Below are 17,705 nucleotides of genomic sequence, written 5' to 3'. Positions count from 1 at the left end.
AGCCCAGTCATCCAATGCCGTTTCCCCCCGCCCGTTCGGCTTCGGCGAGTTTACCCCGCTGTGCTGCTGCTGCTGCTGCTGCTGTTGTCAACGCTGAGCGCTTTTATACTCTTTTTCCGATTCAGCTTCACTACCACCCCTTACCTTCCCTCTACCCACGACTGCTCTTCTCTAGACGCGGGGCTAGGTCTTATCTTCGCTGTGCCTCCTCGTCTGCTCATCGCGCCGTGCTAGGTTTCCCGAGGCTCGTCTCCACCCCCTCCTCCTCCTCTTCCCGACGTACCTTCTCGAGCACCCGACCAGCAGCCATGGCAGCTACCAAGATCGATGGCACCCAGATTGCCAAGAACATTCGCGAGGGACTCAAGACTGAGATCCGCCAGATCCAGGAATCCAACCCCAGATTCAAGCCTAGTCTGGTTATCTTCCAGGGTGCGTCATAGCCCCTCACAATCTCTCCGCACCGTGACTGCTTGAGTACTGACTTGGCTTGAAATCTTACAGTGGGCAACCGATCGGATTCCAGTAGGTTTTTTCTTTTATAAAATTGGATTAGTGGTGGAGAGTCGCGGACGCTAACGCATTGCCTCAGGCACTTATGTGCGCATGAAGTTGAAGGCTGCCGAGGAGGTATATGCCACCCTGCTCTTACGACTCAACTTATCCTTATGCTAACGGAATGTCTCGTATCAGACAAACATCCTTTGCAAGATCATCAATTTCCCGGAATCTGTTACACAGCCTGAAGTTCTGCAAGAGATCACCAAAGCCAACAATGACCCCTCGGTACACGGTATTCTGGTCCAGCTGCCCCTCCCCAAACACTTGTCCGAGCACACTATCACCTCCGCTGTCGCGGACGAGAAGGATGTCGACGGTTTCGGTGCTATCAACATTGGAGAACTGGCTAAGCGAGGTGGCCGGCCTCTCTTCCTTCCCTGCACGCCCAAGGCTGTCATGAAGCTTCTGCAGGAGAGCGGCATCGACCCTGCTGGTAAGGAAGCTGTTGTCCTTGGTCGTAGCGATATCGTCGGGAGCCCCGTCAGCTACTTGCTGAAGAATGCTGATGCAACCGTTACCCTGTGCCACTCGAAGACCCCCGATATTGCTAGAATTGTGAAGACTGCCGATATTGTTGTTGCCGCCATTGGACAGACCGAATTTGTCAAGGGAGAGTGGCTCAAGCCCGGCGCCGTTGTTATTGACGTTGGCATCAACTACAAGGCCGATGCTACTCGCAAGTCCGGCCAGCGACTTGTTGGAGATGTCGATTATGAGTCTGCTGTCCAGGTTGCCTCTCAGATCACCCCCGTCCCCGGTGGTGTTGGGCCCATGACTGTGGCCATGCTGCTGGAGAACGTGGTGACTGGGGCCAAGGCCTACTTCGAGAAGCAGAAGGATAGACACATTACTCCCCTTCCCATTAAGTTGGCCAGTCCTGTGCCCTCCGATATCGCCATTTCTCGTGCGCAGTATCCTAAACAGATCACTCAGCTTGCCGAGGAGATTGGCATTGCACCCCATGAGCTCGAACCCTACGGTCACACCAAGGCCAAGGTCAGTCTCTCCGTTTTGGACCGGCTATCTCACCGTCGCGATGGTCGGTACATCTTGGTCTGCGGTATCACTCCCACTCCTCTTGGTGAGGGTAAGTCGACCACGACCCTGGGTCTGTCCCAGGCTCTTGGTGCCCACTTGAACCGCATTGTTTTCGCCAATGTGCGCCAGCCCAGCCAGGGTCCTACATTCGGTATCAAGGGTGGAGCTGCTGGCGGAGGTTACAGTCAGGTTATTCCGATGGATGAGTTCAACCTGCACTTGACTGGCGATATCCACGCCATCACTGCCGCTAACAACCTTCTTGCTGCCGCTATCGAAACCCGCATGTTCCATGAGGCCACCCAGAAGGATGGCGCTCTCTACAAACGCCTGGTTCCTGCCAAGAAGGGCAAGCGCGAGTTCCAGCCTATTATGTACCGGAGACTCAAGAAGCTGGGTATCACCAAGACTAACCCGGACGAACTCACTGAGGAAGAGATCCGCCGCTTCGCTCGCCTTGATATCGACCCGGAGACTATCACTTGGCGCCGTGTTCTGGATGTCAACGACCGTCACCTGCGCGGAATCACCATCGGGCAGGCTCCCACTGAGCGCGGTCTCACGCGCGAAACTGGTTTCGATATCTCGGTCGCCAGTGAGTGTATGGCAATTCTTGCGCTGAGCAACAGTCTCGAAGACATGCGTGAGAGACTGGGACGTATGGTTGTTGCCACTTCGCGAAACGGCGACCCCGTCACTTGCGACGACATTGGTGCGGGTGGTGCTCTCGCAGCTCTTATGAAGGACGCCATCAAGCCCAACCTGATGCAGAGCTTGGAGGGAACTCCTGTCCTGGTTCACGCCGGCCCCTTTGCCAACATCAGCATTGGCGCCAGCTCCGTCATCGCCGACAAATTGGCTTTGAAGCTTGCGGGTACCGAGCCGGATGAGGACCATGATGCTCGCACTGGCTTCGTCGTCACTGAGGCTGGCTTCGATTTCACGATGGGCGGTGAGCGCTTCTTCAACATCAAGTGCCGGTCCTCCGGTCTGTCTCCCGACACCGTGGTCATTGTGGCTACCGTCCGTGCCTTGAAGGTTCACGGTGGCGGCCCTGAGATCACCCCTGGCGCTGCTCTGCCTGAAGTGTACCGCACCGAGAACGTCGACATCTTGCGCAAGGGTTGCATCAACTTGAAGAAGCACATTGAGAACGCTCGTCAGTACGGTGTGCCCGTGGTGGTGGCGATCAACCGTTTCGAGACCGACACGGAGGCCGAGATTGCTGTCATTCGCGAAGAGGCCATTGCGGCAGGAGCGGAGGACGCGGTCCCCGCCAACCACTGGGCCGAGGGCGGAGCCGGTGCGGTGGATCTAGCCAAGAGCGTCCTCGCGTCTAGCTCTAAGCCCAAGGACTTCAAGCTCCTGTATAATTTGGACGGCACCATCCAGGAGCGGATCGAGCGGATTGGTAAGGCTATGTATGGCGCGGAGAAGGTCGAGTTCAGTGAGTTGGCCCAGAAAAAGGTCGACACATACACTGCCCAAGGTTTCGGCAACCTCCCGATTTGCATTGCGAAGACGCAGTACTCGCTCAGTCACGACCCGGCTCTTAAGGGTGCCCCGACTGGCTTCACCGTCCCCATTCGTGACGTTAGATTGGCGGTTGGCGGTGGATATCTGTAAGTTCTCCTCTGTTTAGCTGCGCTGTCATGTGGGCCTCCCACTGAGTGATTTTTAGGTATGCCCTTGCAGCAGACATTCAGACCATTCCGGGTCTGCCCACAGCCCCTGGTTACTTGAATGTGGATATCGATCCCGAGACTGGGGAGATTGACGGTCTCTTCTAGACTGGACGTTGGCATGGGCTGAGGCCCACTTCAGGATCGGAATTGCGGTCTCTGTATAGATTTCTTTTTCTGTCATTTTCTTGATATTCATGATTTTGGACGATAAATTTACAACTACGACGGGCGCAGGAGCATTGGAGGGATCTATTATTTCAACATTACAAAAGCGTGGCTCATTCATCAGGGCCGGCGTCCCTCAGCTAGAAGGCTAGAGAATATACTACGCCCTCTTCAACATAATAAAATGGATGTTGATGTGGATATTATCCAGAGTACGAGATCATTATATCATGAAACTATGTAGAATCAGACCAAGTGGAGAGGTGTCGGTTCTACTGCGGTTCTGAAGATGATCTTGTCCGGGTAGCATCTAGCCGAGCACGTGTGAATGTACCGAATCCGGAGGCGGGTGAAGGATGGATGAATCAGCTCTGAGCCGGGGAGTGGCAGGCCAAGTCCGGCTAAGCAGCGATTTCGGTGGTTAAAGACCCGGGCGGAGATTTCTCCGTTGTAGGGAGGGGACGGGGGACTGGTTAGAGGAGTAGCCGCGGGAAAAAAGCAAGCGGTTAAGATCGGCTGAGCGGGAGAGGACAACCGTACAGTACAATAGGTAGGTAGTGATTTAGTAGTTCAATGGAGGATGCAACGGGATCTCAATAGTACATTGTTGATTCTCACACAGCAAGGGGGAGGACACATTCCTCCTCCTATCTGTCAAGCAACAAGAAGCAAGAAGCAAGAATCAGATTAGGTTAGGGAGAGGTGGAAAATCATGGTAGTATTGCCGAGACCCATGAAGCGCATATGATGCGACGACTCACTCTCTCCCTCTCTCTCTCCTCTCTCCGGGGAAGCTTGCCCAGAGTCCGGCTTCGGCGATGGCCAGGGGAGGGTCATCAACGGTGGGCGGAAAGGGAAATAATGGAGAAATGAATGACTGAACAGTCACAGTCACCAGATGCCGGGGAAGGGCAAAAGGGTTTTTCCTGCTGGGATAAGAGCTGTTGGTTTGCCTGTGCCATCTGTCTCTTCTTAAATCCCCTCCTGACCATCCTGTTCTTCCTTCTTCCATTTCTTGGGAATCACCTCCAAACCATTTGCCGGGTTCAACCTCCGTTCTGCTCCGTAGTAGATAATCAGTGGAAATCAGTGGAAATCAGTGAAATCAGTGAATCAGTGAATCAGTGGCCTTGGTAAGTGCAGAGCAAGTTTACTGCCCAGCAAGTTGCAAGTTGCAAGTTGCAGAAGAAGCTCCGGCTTAACGGCAGCTTCCGAACTTCCCCCACTACCACCACCGCCCTCCTTCCATCCGAGCTCTATTCCTCCCTACTCTTCCTCATCTATCCTTATCCCTCGGGTACTCGCGAATTCCTTTACCCTAGTTTCCTCCAATTGTCCCTTCTACCGTTACCGAATTGCTAATCCGTGTGGGCAGTTTCCCCGGTTCCTCCCTCATCCCCCCCCCCCCTTTCCTCCCCAGATATTCGGAACAATTAACTGCGATGTCGTCTATCCGGTTCACTTCCGCTTTGGCGCGCCGTCCCATCGCCGCCGCCGTCGCTGCCCCTCCTCTGTCGGCCCCTCGTCGCTTACTTTCTTCTACCTCTTCCTTTTCTTCTCCTACTTCTTCTCCTTCTTCTTCTCTTGCCTCTGCCCGCTCTCTCAGATCGATTGCATCTGTCTCTCCCCGTGTCTCTACTACTGCTTCTCCCCGCTGGTCCGGTCTTTCTTCCATCAATTTGACTCAATCCCGCACCATGGCTACCGAATTCACCAAGATCAAGGTCAAGAACCCCGTCGTGGAGCTCGACGGTGATGAGGTATGTTGTTCCGGTCTGGTAGGACTTGCATGGGGGTCATTGCATAGCTTTATAGTCGGCTGTGGTACCTCTGCGTCGGAGACAGGCGCGCCATGACGGCAAGGCGCACCTGAAAACGCGGGGCAGCATAGCCGCGGCTGCATTCTCCCATGCGGCCAAGGACCAATCTCTCCGACGATTCAGAGCCTTGAAGAGTTCTGGATCGTACATCTCTTGACATGTGCTAATATTGTTCCTAGATGACCCGTATCATCTGGAAGGAGATCAGAGAGAAGGTGAGTCTGCCTCGGCTGGGCCCTCCGGGGCAATGCTCTTACCCGTGATCTCCCGGAACTGCATGCTAACTTGGACCCGCTTCTATAGTTGATCCTGCCGTAAGTGACAATTCGTTCCGATCCGGAAGTATGAGACAGTCCAATTGAGACATGTGTGTCCAGTTACCTCGATATCGACCTCAAGTACTACGATCTCGTAAGCGCTTTCATCCGACTCAGCCCAGCTATAACCGGTCATCGGCGACTGACATTCTCTTGCAGGGTCTTGAGTACCGTGATCAGACCGACGACAAGGTCACCGTCGAGGCCGCTGAGGCCATCAAGAAGTATGGTGTCGGTGTCAAGTGCGCCACCATCACTCCCGATGAGGCCCGTGTTGAGGAGTTCAAGCTGAAGAAGAGTATGCTGTGATTGTACCACTCGAGACTTCGGAATTAGGCTTGCTAACGAACCTTGTCCTGCAGTGTGGCTGTCCCCCAACGGCACCATCCGTAACATCCTGTAAGTTCTGAGTCACAAACAGGCCCATTCCTAATCTTGTACTAATCCTTCCTTAGCGGCGGTACCGTCTTCCGTGAGCCCATCATCATCCCCGCCATCCCCCGTCTTGTCCCCGGATGGACCAAGCCCATCATCATTGGCCGCCACGCTTTCGGTGACCAGTACCGTGCCACCGACCGCGTCATCCCCGGCCCCGGAAAGCTCGAGCTCGTCTACACCCCTGCCGGCGGTGAGGCTGAGACCATCAATGTCTACGACTTCCAGGGTGGTGGCATTGCCCAGACTCAGTACAACACTGATGAGTCCATCCGCGGATTCGCCCATGCCAGTTTCCAGATGGCCCTGCTCAAGGGTCTTCCTCTGTACATGAGCACTAAGAACACCATCCTGAAGAAGTACGATGGTCGCTTCAAGGACATCTTCCAGGAGATCTACGAGTCTACCTACCAGAAGGACTTCGAGGCCAAGAAGATCTGGTACGAGCACCGTCTCATTGACGACATGGTCGCCCAGATGATTAAGAGCGAGGGTGGCTTCGTCATGGCTCTCAAGAGTAAGTTCTCCGCACTTCATCTCGACGGACGTTACATGTACTAATCAGCTTTCCAGACTACGATGGTGATGTTCAGTCTGACATTGTCGCTCAGGGCTTCGGCTCCCTTGGTCTGATGACCTCCACTCTGGCCACCCCTACCGGTGAGGCTTTCGAGTCTGAGGCTGCCCACGGTACCGTGACTCGTCACTACCGCGAGCACCAGAAGGGCCGTGAGACCTCCACCAACCCCATTGCCTCTATCTTCGCCTGGACTCGTGGTCTGATCCAGCGTGGCAAGGTCGACGAGACCCCCGAGGTTGTGGCCTTCGCTGAGGAGCTCGAGAAGGCTTGCATTGACGTTGTCAACGAGGAGGGTATCATGACCAAGGACTTGGCTCTGGCCTGTGGCCGCAAGGAGCGCGAGGCCTGGGTCACCACCCGCGAGTACATGGCTGCCGTTGAGCGCCGCCTCAAGTCCAACCTCAAGGCTCGCCTGTAAATCCTTTCCTTGTTGCATTTTTGAATATTGCTTAGCGTGCGGCTCATAAGGCTGGTTTGTGATTTTCTAGTTTTTGGATCGAAGGACGACATACCATGGTGACCATATTGTACAGTTCTGGGCTGGGAAGGAAGGGGCAATTGCATAAGCCCCCTGACCCGAATGCAAGGTCAATGCTGTATAGCATCTTTCTAGCTGGAGTTTTTCCTGGACCTTTGTATAAGCTCTGTCTCCGCGTTGTTCCTACACCTCCCATGTGTGATGATGAAAAATTATGTACATGCCAAACAAATAATGGAATATGCCTGCTGACAATTGATTGTTCCACTCTGCTCTGCTCTTATTTTTGAGGAAACAGAAATTCCTTGGTTGTTGCAGCTACCAAGTCAAATGCATCAAACCAATTCGGCCGGACTGGGCGATTCCGGCGATGACCGGCCGCCGAACCATGGGTAACACCAAGCGGGAATGAGCTACGATTCACTTTCTTGAGCATCCCCGCTGGTCCTTGACGCAAGTGAATATGGTTGTTACATGCACATTCTCCCCGCGTTACTGTGGGAGCTCGCCACTGTTAAAATGTTTAAATCTTGGCTTCTTCAACCACTGTACCTATGCCCACACGGCCTCACACGGCCACACACGACCAGATTCAACGTACGATAACGCACCGACTGCCACTGGAGACAGAGAGACTCTATGCGGCACTCGCAGTGATCGCGATCATCAAGCGGCACCATGTACGCTGTGCCCATTGCGGTCACCTTCCTCTCCCTGGCGTGCTTGGTGGTCGCGCTGCGTCTGTACACGCGGTTGCATATGGTTCGAACGCCTGGCCTGGATGACCTGCTGATCGTCCTTTCGCTGGTTGGTCCTCCTCTGGCATCTTGCACTAGATGTCTGAGCTAATGTGAAGCACAGGCGGCAGACATCGGGTTCTTCGCTTTCTTGATAGTTGGTACGAGCTATCCCCATCGATTTTCGCTGGAAGGCCAGAAACTAATATTGAGCAGAGGTCCGCAATGGCTTAGCAGAGAACCAGGAACTTCTCAGTCCGAATACTATACGCAATCAACTCAGGGTAACCCACACACACAAACACACGAACCCAGCAACTGGGTATCAACTTCATGGACGAAATCTAATCCGCAGGAATGAATAGGCTCTGTACATCACGATTCCACTCTACAATCTCAGTTTGACCCTGACCAAACTGTCGCTGATATTCCTCTACAAACGTCTGTTTCCAACGAAGTACTACCAGATCATCCTGGCCGTCACCTTATTCTTCGTCATCGCCACGGGGATGTGGATGGTGTTCAGTGCGATTCTCTTCTGCATTCCCGTTCGGTCCTTCTGGGACACGTCGCTGCCTCGGACCTGTCTCCCGGAGGGCGTCGTATGGTGCCTGAACGCGGGATTCCAGATCTCGACCGACTTGCTGCTGGTCATCTTACCGATGCCCGTGCTGGCCAAGCTGCAGATCCCCAAACGACAGAAGGTCGCACTAATCCTTATCTTCGCTCTGGGATTTTTGTTCGTCTACCTACCTTTTCTGCTGGTTGTCACAAACAATCACTAATCTGGAATTTTGGAGTTCGTAGTGTATGCGCGATGAGCGTAATCCGGCTCACGACGATCGTCAAACTCATTCGATCCCCAGACTTCACAGGTATAGTAGTGCCTTCTTTCTGTCCCGGCCATCAAGAGTCGAATTCCCTACTACGTGACGGAAGACCCAAACGGAACTAACTTCTGTGGACCAGAGGGCAACGGCCTCGCCGCAACATGGTCCTTCATCGAGTGCAACGTCGCCGTCATCTGCGCCTGCCTGCCGCCGCTCCGCCCCTTCATCATCCGCTTCTTCCCGCGCCTGATGCCCTCCCGCGCGCGCTCCTACCACCCGCGCGAGAAACCCTCCCGCCCCAGCGGCGGCGTCAGCATCGTCAGCCACGGGCACGGCAACCCCTTCGCGCCGTCCAGCACGAGCTACGTCACCAGTGTCGCGGGCACGTTCTCGATGGAGAGTCTGAGTCTGGGGGATCCGCAGCATCCGCAACCTGCGGACCCAGCAGCAGCGCATGGGATTCAGATTGTGCAGGAGCTGCGGTGGGATTCGTTTGCGGCGGAGGAGCGGCGGAAGTCCGTGCGGTTTGATGGGCTTGATCCGGTCACGGGGGTATGATATGTTATGCCGTCGGTTGCTTGGAGTAGTTGTCATGGAATGGAGTTGGTTTATGGGTTGGTTCGATGATACCTTTTTCTTCTGACGGAATGGGGGGGTTCGGTTGGTTAATGCGCAGGAAGTGAACTTGAGTGATGAGGTCTAGACTTATGTCTCTAATATTGGGAATCAGGGTGGGATAGTGGAAGTGGAACAAAGGCCCATAGATGCTTTACGGTAGATGTGCATTGGATCGATTTGCTAGAGGCCTTCGTCGTTGACCGTCCACTAATCCAGAGGATTTCTCGGTGGCCTCAGACCTGGTAACTCTGTCCTTTCGTGCGTAGGCACACACACTCTCTGACTCTGATGCAATCGATCCCAGTCTGCGTTGGTGGATGTTCACCGCTTGAGTTCTGTCAAGACATCTGATCTCTCGCAGATGGTTGACGACCTCTATCTGGCTTCACCCCGAGATAAACTGTATACCCGCCATCTGCATCGCAAACATATCCCAACCCTGTCCAATCTAAGGAACACCGCCCGCCCCCTCCCCAAACAGACAAAAGAAACCAACCCATATCTTAAGAGCAAGCATGCCAGCAAAAGGCCAACCAACCCCCTTTCCTACAGTGCTTCATCTTCCACCTAAACTTTCACTTCAATCTTTACAGAAGAGAGTTCCCGCTAATGCAAGGACCCAGACAAGCCCCCTACCCTGTCTGCATTTTGATGTGCAGTACGCAGTACAGCATGTAGGTAGGTAGGTACCCGATAGTCCAGTCCAGTCCAGTCCATCCCGCAACACCGTTTGATTATGATCCGCAGGGTCTAGATTTTGAGGTGACCTGTTTCAGAAAGGAAGATGGAAACGAAATTGATTCACTAGTGAGACCCAGGCCTAGGCCAATTGAGAATGCTTATAAGGATCGACGGGGTTTATACTCTCTCTGCTCCCGGAAACTTTACTCCGTGGTCTTGTTCGGACCGGAGGGGGAAGAGAGCTTGGCGGATAGCCTTAGCCTAAGGCTTGGATTGAATTGAATTGAATTTACCCGGCCGGGGGGCCTCCGGGAGCCGTTGAGGGTCGGGCGGTGTGTAGCTAGCTACCTAGCTAGCTTGGCTGCGGCGGTAGTTATTGGATTCTGCCTCCATCTACGTACGGGGTCATCAACAACACTTCATACAACTGCAACTGCACCGACTTACATATATCAATGTCCATCTACTGACCATCCCAATAACAACACCCCTCATCAGCTAGCCCACTCACCCTGAATCTCAATATCCACAACCCAGCGAAACCAAAGATGTCCTCCTCATCCTCCTCCTCCCCAATCCTCCACCTAACCAGCTCCATCCAGATCCACGCCCCCCTCGACGCCGTCTGGTCCGCCCTCACAGACACCACCACCTGGGCCAAGTGGAATCGCTTCGTGCCCGCCGTGACGATCCGCGAGCAGCCTTCTCCCCCTTCTCCCCTTGATGATGATGATGATCGCCCTACACCCACAACCACAACCACACCGGCACAAGAGACAGAAACAACTCCTCCCACCACCGCTCAACCCTCCCAAACACCAACACCACCAACTGCTAGTGGCGGTGGTGGTGGCGGTGGTACACTCCAAAAAGGCACCCGCATGACCTTCCACGTGAACATGCACCCATCCGCCGCGTCCACGGCGCCGCAGTCTTTCCAGAGTGTGGATAACCATGTCGGTCTGGTGGTGACGGAGGTCCTCCCGCCTTCGCCTGCTTCACACCCAGATAGCCAAGGGGATGGGGATGGGAATGGGGATGGTAGTCCCGGGCCTACGGCTACAGCTACACCTACGGCAACCCGCCGAGCAAGAATCACCTGGGCGAACGATACCGCCTTCCAGGGCCGGGTGATGGCCGCGCTTCTGTCGGCGGAGAGGGTGCATGAGCTGGTGGAGCGGGAGGTTGTGGATGCCTCCTCTGGAAGTGTGAGGGTGGTGACGGAGGTGACGAATTGGGAGGTGCAGGAGGGGTATCTGGCGTATGTGGTCAAGTGGGTGTTTGGGCGCCGGTTGGAGGAGAATTTCCGGTGCTGGGTGGAGGATTTGAAGGGTTTTGTGGAGGGGCAGCAGCAACAGGGAAAGATGGGTTTGGGGGGGGATGGGGATGCTTGAGGTGGTGTGGGGTGATATGAGGTGAAGGTGAAGGTGAAGGTGGTCGGGGAGCGAGATGGTAAGTACGTCTTAGGGCAAGTGGGTAGGTAGGTGGTAGGTTTTGTATATCAGGAACAGGGTCTGTAAATGGCTCTGGGATACTTGACTTGGATGCTTGTCTATGGTGACATCATGCTTGAAATCGGGCTGTGTCGTTGTTGAGCTCCAGGCTCCAACTTCTGCTCCGGCTGCAACTCCATCTCTCCCGGACATCCGTAAAGGTGGGGATAAACTGGCCAATGCAGCTTCCTGGCTGGCCCAAGCGGTCGACCAATTCGTATACTAATTCAACTACCACGATAGCACGGCGTCTAATAAAGCTATACGAAGTAAGCTTTGATTAAATCATATTATATCAGTTGAACCCTACCTCGTATTTGCTTGTTTACGACCAGCCCCCCTGCTATTCCAATAATTTCTACTATCATCTCCGATGTCGCGTCATTTGCTGGCATGCCCTCACTGCGCTGCACTTGACCACGCTATAAATGCAGCTGGGCAGGGAAATCTGGAAAGGTACTCACGCTGATCTCTCCCTTCCCTGTCCTTCCACAAAACAAGAAAACCACCATGTCCGGCAGCTCCACCCTCCTAGCGGCCCTTGCTGGCCGACGCTCCTACTACGCCCTACGTCGCGAATCCCCCATCCCTGACTCCAAGATCCAATCGATCCTCAATCAGATCGTGCTGCAGACCCCCTCGGCCTTCAACTCTCAGACCACACGCATCCTGGTCCTGCTGAAACAGGAGCACGACAAGCTATGGGACATCGTCAAGGACTCCCTGCTCACTCGCATCGGGGCTGAGCGGTACCAGAAGACTGCGCCCAAGATCGACGGCTTCCGCGCCGCTTACGGCACGGTGCTCTTCTATGAGGATCAGACCGTGGTCGCAGACCATAAGGCCAAGTTCGCATCGTATGAGGAACACTTTGAGGCCTGGTCGGAACAGACCAGCGGCATGCATCAGTTGATTGCGTGGACGGCGCTCGAGACGGAAGGGTTTGGCGCCAACTTGCAACACTACAACCCCATCATCGACGATAAGGTCGCAAGCACCTTCGAGGTGCCTGCGCAGTGGAAGCTGCGGGCGCAATTGGTGTTTGGCGTGCCGGAGGGCGGACCACCACCGCCCAAGGAGAAGAAGCCCTTGGAGGAGCTCATTCGCGTGGTGGGAAATGACAGTAACTGAGGGGTAGCTCAACTGTGATGACTCGAAAGGGATCTATTTTTGGCGTGCGTCGAGGCGGGGTATCGGGGCATTGGGGCTTATCTGGTGTAAATAGTGTCCGTCATCCATAGACTTACTCTAGAGAAGGCAACGGGACGATCAGGAATGCAACTGATTTGATGGTTGAAAGAGTGATATGCTCGAGTAGCTATCGCAGACATGGGGTTGGCGACCGTTAGCCTTGGCATGGGGCTGTGTTCCCGTAGATCTGGATTGCGGTGCTCTCTGTCCGAAAGCCACAAGTGACTTGTAACCGAACCAGAGTGCGCGATGCGGCATCGTGGTTGCTTGTTACTCCATCCCTGCTGCGGCAAAAGGCCGCGAATACTCCTTGAGGCGAAACCGTCTGGTGATCTGGGAGCGTCCAACTTACGTATTGTACATCGGCGACAGGAAAGATATGGATTGATTTTTCTAAGTGTCTGCTGGAATCAGTGCGTGGCCTTGACACCACATCGGTCGGTCTTGCGGCCGAGATTGGTTTGGACCAATACCCTGAGTATCGCAATTTGAGCGAGATCACAGGCAGTGGAACAGTGGATACAGTTCGATGGCGGGCATGAATCTCTCCGGGCCAGGTCGTTCTGCTTCCCCATTGTCTTTGGTGACCCAGAAAACAAGTCCGCCCAACCTACCGTGTTGGGAAGGGCGGGTGGAGCGCGTTTAATGGCGGCCAATTTCCATGAGTCCATGGCAGATGAGGACCCACGTGGGGGTGGAGATTGGCTGTCGAAGCCGACCACTTCCATTGATCATTCGGCGGCAATAGACAGGCCTCGAACGGAGGGATGGGTCGGGTGGTCGCAAGGAGATACTGGATGGGGAGGGAAGGAAGCCATTTGTCTCCTCTTTCTCTTCGAAGGCTCATATTAAATCTTGTAAGCACACGACTGCCGGGGAAGGGACTGTGCAGATGCGCGGTAGGGACGGAGATTGGATGGTCTGCAGTTGAGAGGGTAGCGTGCAGAGGATAGAGCAGTCGGAGGTCGATGCGCAGGCCGGGGGGCGTCGAGATAAGATCCCTGGGTTGGGCCGAATGGAAAGAAGCAAGCACTGATACTGGTCGGACACTAGTGACGATACTATTGGAACAATCGTTCAACCATTCGGATCCTTCCTCCTGTCATTGTCATGCGGGCTTTTGGTCTGCTTTTATGCCACCGTTCCCGACGAGTAGACTAGTGCAATTGTCGCAGGTTCAAGGGTGTTCGTCATGGCGTCTGCGGTGGAAAGCCGAAAAAGAAAGGGATCAGCAGCAGATGAATAATAAAAAAGCGAAGCATTGAGGAAGGAAGGAGGAGATTTGACAGCGGTTCAAGGTGGAGTGGAGAGGGAGAGGGAGAGGGAATAATGAGGACGGACGAACTGCACGAAATGCTCCCTCTTCGTCTCCACCGGATTTACCCAATCCAGCCAGCCGTCGAATCCGAATGAGGTATAGTGTCCGTGGATGTACTTCTCCTGGTCGTTTTTTTCGGTCATTTTCGGTCTTTTTCCGTTCATTGTTCGATACTCACGGCCACTTCCGGCGGCCTCCAGCAGGAGTCCAGGTACAAATGAGGTACAGTCTCGTATTCTGAGTTGATCCTCGGAACGGAGTAGTTCAACTCAAAACTCATCTTCATACCTAGAAGAGTGAAGACTGAAGAGAGTGAATTCCCAACTTCTCCATACTCCATAGTTATCCCGAGTCACACAGCACAGTCTGCAACAACTGCGGGAAAAATAGACCCAATAGACCCAATAGAACCATGTGGGGAGCCGGACCCTCTCGACGGACCTCTTCACGCCTTTTCGTCTTTTTCTCTTAGTCTACTTTATCTCTATGTGACGGTAACGGTAGCAGTTGCAATCCAATCAATCAATCAATCAATCAATCAATCAGTCTATTGTCGAGGGACGCGCGGTGACGGTGGAATCGATTGACTCTGCCTCGTCTGTTGTGGCCATGGTTCTGCCATCACAATTAAGCTCCTTCTTTCCCCGGTCGATCCTCTCTCTCTCTTTTTTTTTTCCTTTCCCTTGACTTCCTACGAATAATAATAATATTAATTTGCTTCTCTTCTTTTTCTTTTCTTTTGCCTCTTTTCTCCCTTGAACTTATTTTTCCCTTCTCTCTTCTCTCTATCCATTTCCCATTTTCCCTCCGTCCTTCATTCCTCCGATGATGCCTCTCCAACCTCCTTCGAATCAATCCTTGCAATTACTTGACTTCCTCTGATCGCCAACACTTGATGCTAAAGTGACTCATTCCGTAAAATTCTCCTTGGAATTATTCCAACCGTTCTTCATTTGACTTTCCTTGGACCCCCGACGTCATCTCGACGAGATCGCCACCAGTCATCTTTCGCCAAATCTATAGCACTGCAGCCTATAACTGCTCCATCAGTCCCATCTCTGCAGTATCTGCAGAACTATACAAGAAGAGGGTCTTCCTCTTATCTATCTACCACCGACTCTCTTCTGATTCTACACCGAAGCTATATATACACTTAACATTTCCTCAAGTTTCCCCCATCTGGCGGGTTCAGATAGTGATCCATCCGAGCCGCCGCTTTTGCCGGATCCGTCGCATTCGGATCTCTGCCTCTTCAACTGCGACCACAGAAGAAAGGCTCACTAAAGATTATTTCGTCATGGCGATCACGCACATGCCTGTTCGGCTTTCCGTGCGTACTACTCAACATGAGTGTGAACATACTCCACACTCGACCGTGCTGCGTGGACTTACTCCCCCGGTAACGCCCACCATCGACGATGACAGTCTCTCCGGCAGCGAGGTTACCGTGCATTCCAATACCTCCAGCCCCTTTCTCTCCCCGGTGGATGCCAAACCGGAGAAACTTGACGAGGAAATTTCCGATACCAAGCACTTTACCGACGATCTCGAGTACCACTACGACCCGAAGGGACGCGCGGTCGAATTTGGCCGTGGCGTCTGGAGCGTTGTGTACAAAGCGTCCTCTTCTCCCGCCGTCAAATCGGGTCTTTTGACCCCTCCGAGTTCCCCAGCCGTCAAAGGCCGGGTGGTGGCTGTCAAGTCGCCTGTGAGGCGGGATGCGCATTCTGTCCTTGATGCTGAAGCCCGCGCACTGACCCGGATCAGCCGCGTAGCAGGCGCGGAGAACCATGTCGTGCCCTTCCGTGGGTACATCTCCGAGTCGCATTCCATTGTCATGTCCGCCGTGCCGCTGGCGCTATCGACCTACATTCAGGACAAGGCCGCCATCGCACAGAAGACCCGATCCACGCAGACCATGTTCGACCCGGTTCAAGGCATGGCCCATTGGCACGTCTTGGCCGAAAAGCTCATTGCTGGCTTGGCCTGGCTGCACAGTGGTCCGCAGATGGTGCATGGTGATATCAAACCCCACAATATCCTGCTGCGATCACATTCACCCAGTGGCCAGGATCTCGACTTGGAGTCGGACTCATTCCCATACGAGCCGCTCTTTGCCGATTTTTCGTCTGCGCACCCGATTGCCAGCCCCTCCTCACCCGAACAGTGCAGCATGGGCACAGCCCTAACCGCGCTCACGCCGCCATTCGCGGCCCCGGAATTACTCTGTGTCTCCTCCTTGACGTCACCGGACGTCGCGCCCACTCCCGAATCTGATGTCTTTTCCCTTGCCGTCAGTCTTCTCGCCGCAGCCACTGGCGATCTTCTTCTCTACCCAGGTGCCAGCAATTTACAGCGCCTGGCCATGGCCCGCGAGGGCCATCGGGTGATCGACTTCGCCCGCTCGGGCCCTAATGGTTCGCGCGTTCCTCGCGCGGGAGTTGTCGAGCAGATTATTAAGCCTGCCATCGCCAAGGATCCGAGTCAGCGCATCCACCCGGATGACTGGCTGCACCTCGCTGAATCCGCTCACTGATGATGCCTCGGTCACATCCTCCATCGGACAACCGTCATTCTCATCGGTCTTTTTCAATGGACCGCCGGTCATTTCTTGATTCTCTTCGGCCATTCTTACTTTTTCCCTTTCATTTTCACTCTTCTCTTTCTTCTTCCTTTGACTTGTTGACTTGGCCAGATAACCTTCTTCACTTCTCTTCTTCTGCCATACTTCCTTCCTCAACACTTTCCCCCACTTCTTCCCTTCGCGGCATTTTCACCAGCGCCTACGATCGTTCTAATCTCTTTCCACTTTCTATTCGACCATACAAACTATAAAAGATACCCTGTTTTAGATTCTAGATTTGCAAGGTCGACGATACATTCCGATCTTCGCGCCAACTTCTTTTGGTTCTCTTTTTTCATATTACCTTCACATATTTTTTGGCAGCTCTTGGTTCTTCGGGTACCCTGTTCCCATCATTCGCTAATATGTACTATTCATGATTCCATCATGTCTATTAGAATATACTTTCCCTCGCCGAGGGGTCGCTTTTTTGATTCCTTTTCTCTATTAATATTGTAGTCTAATTCTATGAGGTGGCGATGCCAAGTCATTTTGTACAAAAGCCCGTTCTTCCATGCCAATCGCTCCCGTTGGAGGCTGCTGTGCAGTGCGGACCGCGACAGCATTTCTAGACCGTAGCCACAACAGTATATAGATGCGTAGATCCACTGGGCCGATATATCACCGGTAAATAGGAAACCATGTATAGAGAAACCTAGCGGGTGTGGTGAGCCGCCTAGTCTCTGCAAGGTGCTGCTCCCCAGCCAGCCCGCCTGAGGCCGGGTGAGGGGCAACTCGAGTCTGCCTGCGTCCTCCGGACACAAGCCGGAGAAGGCTTTTCGGCCGTTATCCCTAATCTTGAAATTTCGAGTTCTACGGCAAGTTCTTGGTTTGTGCGTGCGGAGCGAAAGCCCGCAGAGTTCCGAGAGCATTCAGGTTTTGCTCTCGAGTCGATTGTGGGTTGGAATATGTTTCGAGAAAGGCGAGAGAGTGTCGATGAGGGGAGAATGATCTTTTCTCGTAAGAATGAAGAGATCCCATGTCAAGTATATCCACAAAAGGTATGCCGCGGGCCAATCGGTCGACCAGGTTCGGGGATGGTGTGGTGACGGGTCGAGAAGATATTTGTACAGTATAGTATACACGGGATCGATGTGTGAGGGTCCGCAATAGTCGCAATACCTCTTGCTCGCGC

The 17,705-nt window shown here is 53.7% G+C and overlaps 7 protein-coding genes across 7 annotated transcripts; 6 read left to right on the top strand and 1 right to left on the bottom strand.

Moving 5' to 3' along the window:
* Positions 1 to 308: 308 nt before the first annotated feature.
* On the top strand, positions 309 to 3,389 carry BO66DRAFT_404655 (C-1-tetrahydrofolate synthase; the record flags this gene model as incomplete). Its single annotated transcript, XM_025648946.1, has 5 exons — positions 309 to 432; positions 505 to 525; positions 593 to 630; positions 694 to 3,221; positions 3,281 to 3,389. 5 exons carry the CDS (start codon positions 309 to 311, stop codon positions 3,387 to 3,389), a joined length of 2,820 nt encoding a protein of 939 aa, XP_025500274.1.
* A 1,434-nt stretch (positions 3,390 to 4,823) lies between these two features.
* BO66DRAFT_394580 (NADP-dependent isocitrate dehydrogenase) lies at positions 4,824 to 7,334 on the top strand. Its single transcript, XM_025648021.1, has 7 exons — positions 4,824 to 5,209; positions 5,449 to 5,495; positions 5,647 to 5,680; positions 5,746 to 5,884; positions 5,949 to 5,985; positions 6,042 to 6,538; positions 6,595 to 7,334. Exons 1-7 carry the CDS (start codon positions 4,892 to 4,894, stop codon positions 7,017 to 7,019), a joined length of 1,497 nt encoding a protein of 498 aa, XP_025500273.1. The 5' UTR covers positions 4,824 to 4,891; the 3' UTR covers positions 7,020 to 7,334.
* A 423-nt stretch (positions 7,335 to 7,757) lies between these two features.
* On the top strand, positions 7,758 to 9,249 carry BO66DRAFT_474185 (uncharacterized protein; the record flags this gene model as incomplete). Its single annotated transcript, XM_025653121.1, has 6 exons — positions 7,758 to 7,886; positions 7,941 to 7,977; positions 8,033 to 8,100; positions 8,182 to 8,555; positions 8,624 to 8,691; positions 8,786 to 9,249. The coding sequence occupies 6 exons, from the start codon at positions 7,758 to 7,760 to the stop codon at positions 9,202 to 9,204; spliced, it is 1,095 nt and encodes a 364-aa protein (XP_025500272.1). The 3' UTR covers positions 9,205 to 9,249.
* A 1,089-nt stretch (positions 9,250 to 10,338) lies between these two features.
* BO66DRAFT_181022 (uncharacterized protein) lies at positions 10,339 to 11,373 on the top strand. The gene has a single exon (XM_025642376.1). It carries the CDS (start codon positions 10,494 to 10,496, stop codon positions 11,337 to 11,339), a length of 846 nt encoding a protein of 281 aa, XP_025500271.1. The 5' UTR covers positions 10,339 to 10,493; the 3' UTR covers positions 11,340 to 11,373.
* A 421-nt stretch (positions 11,374 to 11,794) lies between these two features.
* Positions 11,795 to 12,804, top strand: BO66DRAFT_181020 (Nitroreductase). Its single transcript, XM_025642375.1, has one exon. The coding sequence runs from the start codon at positions 11,949 to 11,951 to the stop codon at positions 12,567 to 12,569; it is 621 nt and encodes a 206-aa protein (XP_025500270.1). The 5' UTR covers positions 11,795 to 11,948; the 3' UTR covers positions 12,570 to 12,804.
* A 2,085-nt stretch (positions 12,805 to 14,889) lies between these two features.
* BO66DRAFT_181007 (protein kinase domain-containing protein) lies at positions 14,890 to 16,713 on the top strand. Its single transcript, XM_025642374.1, has one exon. It carries the CDS (start codon positions 15,245 to 15,247, stop codon positions 16,481 to 16,483), a length of 1,239 nt encoding a protein of 412 aa, XP_025500269.1. The 5' UTR covers positions 14,890 to 15,244; the 3' UTR covers positions 16,484 to 16,713.
* On the bottom strand, positions 16,714 to 17,611 carry BO66DRAFT_181006 (uncharacterized protein). Its single transcript, XM_025642373.1, has one exon. It carries the CDS (start codon positions 17,440 to 17,442, stop codon positions 16,945 to 16,947), a length of 498 nt encoding a protein of 165 aa, XP_025500268.1. The 5' UTR covers positions 17,443 to 17,611; the 3' UTR covers positions 16,714 to 16,944.
* Between the last annotated feature and the right edge of the window lie 94 nt (positions 17,612 to 17,705).

The sequence above is a fragment of the Aspergillus aculeatinus genome (genome assembly GCF_003184765.1).
Source record: "Aspergillus aculeatinus CBS 121060 unplaced genomic scaffold BO66scaffold_50, whole genome shotgun sequence".
Lineage (NCBI taxonomy): Eukaryota > Fungi > Ascomycota > Eurotiomycetes > Eurotiales > Aspergillaceae > Aspergillus > Aspergillus aculeatinus.
This window is presented reverse-complemented; position numbering and strand designations above follow the sequence as displayed.

Excerpts from the sequence above, each read along its gene's own strand:
- BO66DRAFT_181006 (XM_025642373.1), bottom strand. The coding sequence starts at position 17,442 with ATGCTCTCGGAACTCTGCGGGCTTTCGCTCCGCACGCACAAACCAAGA.
- BO66DRAFT_181007 (XM_025642374.1), top strand. The coding sequence starts at position 15,245 with ATGGCGATCACGCACATGCCTGTTCGGCTTTCCGTGCGTACTACTCAA.
- BO66DRAFT_394580 (XM_025648021.1), top strand. The coding sequence starts at position 4,892 with ATGTCGTCTATCCGGTTCACTTCCGCTTTGGCGCGCCGTCCCATCGCC. Across the intron at positions 5,496-5,646 it reads AGAGAGAAGGTGAGTCTGCC|TTACCTCGATATCGACCTCA; the intron begins TCGGCTGGGCCC and ends ATGTGTGTCCAG. Across the intron at positions 5,681-5,745 it reads ACCTCAAGTACTACGATCTC|GGTCTTGAGTACCGTGATCA; the intron begins GTAAGCGCTTTC and ends ATTCTCTTGCAG.
- BO66DRAFT_181020 (XM_025642375.1), top strand. The coding sequence starts at position 11,949 with ATGTCCGGCAGCTCCACCCTCCTAGCGGCCCTTGCTGGCCGACGCTCC.
- BO66DRAFT_181022 (XM_025642376.1), top strand. The coding sequence starts at position 10,494 with ATGTCCTCCTCATCCTCCTCCTCCCCAATCCTCCACCTAACCAGCTCC.